We start from the raw sequence: 4280 nt of genomic DNA on the forward strand, positions 1-4280 counted from the left end.
AGCCTACCGGATCATTACAGGTGGACGGGGGCGGAAAGGGAGGGGGCACCTTAGGGGCCTGTACCTGATTTACTTGGCCGAGCTCCGCTGACGGTGGCGGGCTCCACGCGGGTTGGAACCCCGTCGAGGTAGGCAACTCCTCTCGGTCGACCGGAGATGCCCGCTTGCGACAATTTCCCTTTACCCCCGCATATTCGCCCTTCCCCCCCCCCCCAAGAAATCCAAGAAACGAAGTCAGTCAGCCAGAAACAAGTGACTATCGCATCTTAAAATGTGAAATACGCGTATACTAAATCACCTTATTCAGCTAGCCGGCCGGACCGTGAGCTTGACGGACCCCCCGACGGGGGAATGTCACTGCAGCGTCGAAGCGCGATAGCCGAGAGGCGCGCCGGTGTGATAACGGCTTCCTGTTGCTGCCATGACCGGCGTAGGACACGCAGCAACGCAGCACGCAGCCGCGCCCTGCCCGCCCCGCCGCACCGCGCTGCACCGCGCTTCACCACGCCGCGCCGCGCCCCTGCCAGCCTCTCCCCCCAATACCGTAACAGTTTTTAAGTGTTGTGCGGCCATTGTCAGCTTTAATTAGCAGCTTATGTGAAGCTGACAGTGCTGAGATGTCATTAGAGATGCTAACTGAGAGAGAGAGCATTTCAGGAATTCGGGAACAGCGAGCCACCTCTCACTCCTTTGCTTCACTTTGCTCGAATTGTCTCAAATTCATCCGGCAAGTTGTGGGAGCTGTGGGCGCCTGTGAGACTCACAAGGGAACTCATCTAAGTGTAAGTCCCCGATTTTGTTCCGCCTTAGGGGTTTTGTAGGGTGAACGTATACAAAACGATTAGCAATGAAAATTCGTGCCCAATTTCATATTCGTATTTTTAGGGGACATCCATTTTCTCCAGAAATGACTAAAAAAAGCATTTTTTCTGAAAAAACCAAAAATGACCGAGAGCTTGTATTTGTATTTGGCCTTAAATCGACTTTTTAAAACTGAATACATACAAGCTGTGGATAATTTTTGGATTTTTCAGAAAAAGTGGTTTTTTTAAGTCATTTTTGGAGAAAGTGGATTTCCCCTATAAAATTAAATATGAAATTGGGCACGAATTTTCATTGCCAATCGTTTTGTATACGTTCACCCTACAAAACCCCCAAGGCGGAACAAAATCGGGGACTAACACTTAGATGAGTTCCCTTGTCAGGGTAGGCCAGCCCGCAGTGCACCCATGCATACTCCAGGTGAGATGTTGCCCACCTATCAGGCGCCTCGGCGGGCGTGGCGGTACCCTGGACCGCCAGGCTCGCTAACGCGACTAGCGCTCTTCGTAGTGAGACCTCAAGCGTAAGGTAAGGGTATTCAGCTCATTCCACTAAACCACTAGACTGAGCCTACCGGATCATTACAGGTGGACGGGGGCGGAAAGGGAGGGGGCACCTTAGGGGCCTGTACCTGATTTACTTGGCCGAGCTCCGCTGACGGTGGCGGGCTCCACGCGGGTTGGAACCCCGTCGAGGTAGGCAACTCCTCTCGGTCGACCGGAGATGCCCGCTTGCGACAATTTCCCTTTTCTCCCGCATATTCGCACTTCCCCCCCCCCCCAAGAAATCCAAGAAACGAAGTCAGTTAGCCAGTAACAAGTGACTATCGCATCTTAAAATGTTAATACGCGTATCACTAAATCACCTTCAGCTAGCCAGGTGAACGGACCCCGACGGGGGAATATCACTGCAGCATCGAAGCGATTGCGGAGAGGCGCGCCGGTGTGATAAAGGCCGTATCACACGAGAGGTTGCCGTTGGCGTTGGCGATTGCGATTGACGTTGCCGTTGCCGTTGGGCCGATCACACTACACGATTGCGGTTGGGTTCATACAAGGCAGCGTCAGAGCGTCTTCTGCTTGTGTTGATATTTTCCCGGCGAAAGGGCGAGTAGTTGTGAAGTTATATTTGAATGAAAAATGGATAGACGACGTGCAATGGCACGGAAGGCACTGCATTTACGGAGACGGCGAGCGTGCCTGGCTCTCTTTCTCCTAATAATTGCGCAGTATAAGTCTCTGTCGAATAGAGAAATATGGATGCATCATTGGGTAGCAAGGAGGAGGGATAAGGGATTCCACCACAATTTGTTTAGGGAGCTAATGCTTGAAGACCCAAATAGATTTCGCAGGTGAGACAGAGAATTATTATTTAATAATGAATGCAGGGTCTCATTTGCATGAGCAAAATTGTCCCTCTCAGTGTATTTCATGTGTTGACTGTTAGCTCCATGTACATAATTTTTTTATTTCTTGTTGTCTGCAGATGCTTGAGAATGAATGTAGATATTTTTGAGGAGCTTCTTGAGAAAGTATCTCCTCTTATTACTAAGCAGAATACTTGTATGAGGGAGAGCATCCCTCCGGCAGAGAGGTTATCTGTCACATTGAGACATCTAGCAACAGGTCAGCGTTGCCACCCGGGAGGGGAGCGAGAGTCGTACTAACCTAGTCAAATTGCCGTACAACCCTAAAAATTACCGTACAACCCAGTTTTCACAGAAAAAATGTTTAAAGAAGCCTAATTTTATTAAACATAGATTTCTTTTTTAATCTTTGTGTTTTAGGACCCATAATTTCCACCTTTTTAATGTCTCTATCGTGTAGGAGACCCGAGGCGCGCGATTTGAAAATGGGCGATGCCCCATCCAACATAAAAGAAACACAATTCGAGAAAATTATTCATTTAATGGCACTGGCAAAGACTAGTCGTGATTGACTAGGTACGTGAAGTAACACACCTTAATATTGTTTTAAGAAAATTATCTTAACAAAACTAAAAATATAAGAAGTATAGAGTATAGAACTATAACTTAAAATTAAAATGCATTATTCAGTTCTCAAATACAACGGCGTAATCTTCTTCAGTTATATCTTCCTCATTATCTTCTACCTCAAAAGCTGCATCTAATTCATTTACTGTGCGTTGCGCGGCGGGCTGAACTTTTTTTCTCGGCTTTAGGTTGTCGGAATTCATGGAAGCAATCATTTCAGGGGTAACTTCAAATGATTGGCTGCCATCACCCTCCTTTGCACACTGAGAAGCAAGAAGCAGCCCATTGAGTGTTTCTGTCTGCAGCCTGTTCCTTATCTTGGTTTTGACAAGGTTTATTTTTGAAAAACACCTCTCGCAGGCTGCATTAGAATGTGGAAGGGAGAGCACCTCCAAAGCGAATGATCCTAGTTCCTGAAATGTAGTAAAAATACTTTAACTCGGGCGTTTTTAACATTAACGATGGAGCAGATTATGCATACCTTAATTTTTTACCTTAAAACTCTGTTTGCCATCAAGGTCCTCATGGTCACGCACGGCTGTCCAAAATTCGTCCGCCTCCCAGTCCTCCATACCCTCCACGAACTCTCTTTTGTCGAGGAGTCGCCACTGATCGTCGAGAACCTGGACACGGTCCAGATCATTTGGGTCGCAGATCCGCGGGACGGTTTCGATGAGGGGGAGCAGAGAAGGCAGCCTTGTGCTGCTGCTGCTCAGCACCTCTTTGGGGTTGAGACAAGCCATTCGGGCGAAAGGGGAATGACCACTGAAGTCAAAGCGGGCGCGCATCTCACAGCAGCTTTTTACCAGGAATGCTTTACAGCGGAGTCTGCAATAAAAACAACAGTTTTCAGTCATTTTATTCCTTTTCCTCGAAAGAATATTAAGTATTAAAAAAAAATGCTTCTGCCTCGGCCGAACTTACCTAAACTGGCGCTCCATTTCGGCTATATCAGGACGAGCTCTAAGCTCGGAAAAGCCCCGCATAACTTTCACGCCGAGGTAAATGTTCTGCAGTGGGATGTGGTGTCCATTGTCTGCAGGGTTGACAAGATCGAGGGGTGTTCTCTCCACATAAGTTTTGTCCATGAAGGTGAGCAGCAAATCTTTGTAGGAAGTGCACATCTTCTTGTAAACAACAGTGATCAGAGCACGATCACTTTGAAAAAGCTCATTTAAATCTACAAGTTTTGGTAGAGACCACTGTAGAAAATGATAATATTGCTTTACAGTGCACTGTTAGTCCGGTGGTAGGATAAATCCGAGGAGTGGCTCGGATTTTCACGTGGGTTGGGATTTTTCCTTTCTTTTCCTCTGATTCTCAAAAGCAGAGGAAAACGTCATACTTTTTCCGACGACAACCTCGGTTAATGTCCATGCCCAGAAGCCGAGGAAAACGTCATACTTTTTCCGACGACAACCTCGGTTAATGTCCAAGCCCACAACGTCGGAAATTAACCGTGCGA

General features: G+C 47.3%; 1 protein-coding gene across 2 annotated transcripts in view; it reads left to right on the top strand.

Moving 5' to 3' along the window:
- Nucleotides 1-1452: 1452 nt before the first annotated feature.
- The window catches only part of LOC113216352 (uncharacterized), a 16528-nt gene continuing 13700 nt past the window's right edge, over nucleotides 1453-4280 (top strand). For both annotated transcript variants that reach the window (XR_008011232.1, XM_052268374.1), the window contains exons 1-2: nucleotides 1453-2173; nucleotides 2308-2447. Coding sequence is in view for 1 of the 2 variants with exons in the window: in XM_052268374.1 (XP_052124334.1) it covers nucleotides 1962-2173; nucleotides 2308-2447 (352 nt within the window). In the remaining variant the exon portion in view is untranslated. The remainder of the gene's footprint in view (nucleotides 2174-2307; nucleotides 2448-4280) is intronic.

The sequence above is a fragment of the Frankliniella occidentalis genome, unplaced genomic scaffold (assembly GCF_000697945.3).
Source record: "Frankliniella occidentalis isolate FOCC.00 unplaced genomic scaffold, Focc_3.1 Scaffold68, whole genome shotgun sequence".
Taxonomy (NCBI): Eukaryota; Metazoa; Arthropoda; class Insecta; order Thysanoptera; family Thripidae; genus Frankliniella; species Frankliniella occidentalis.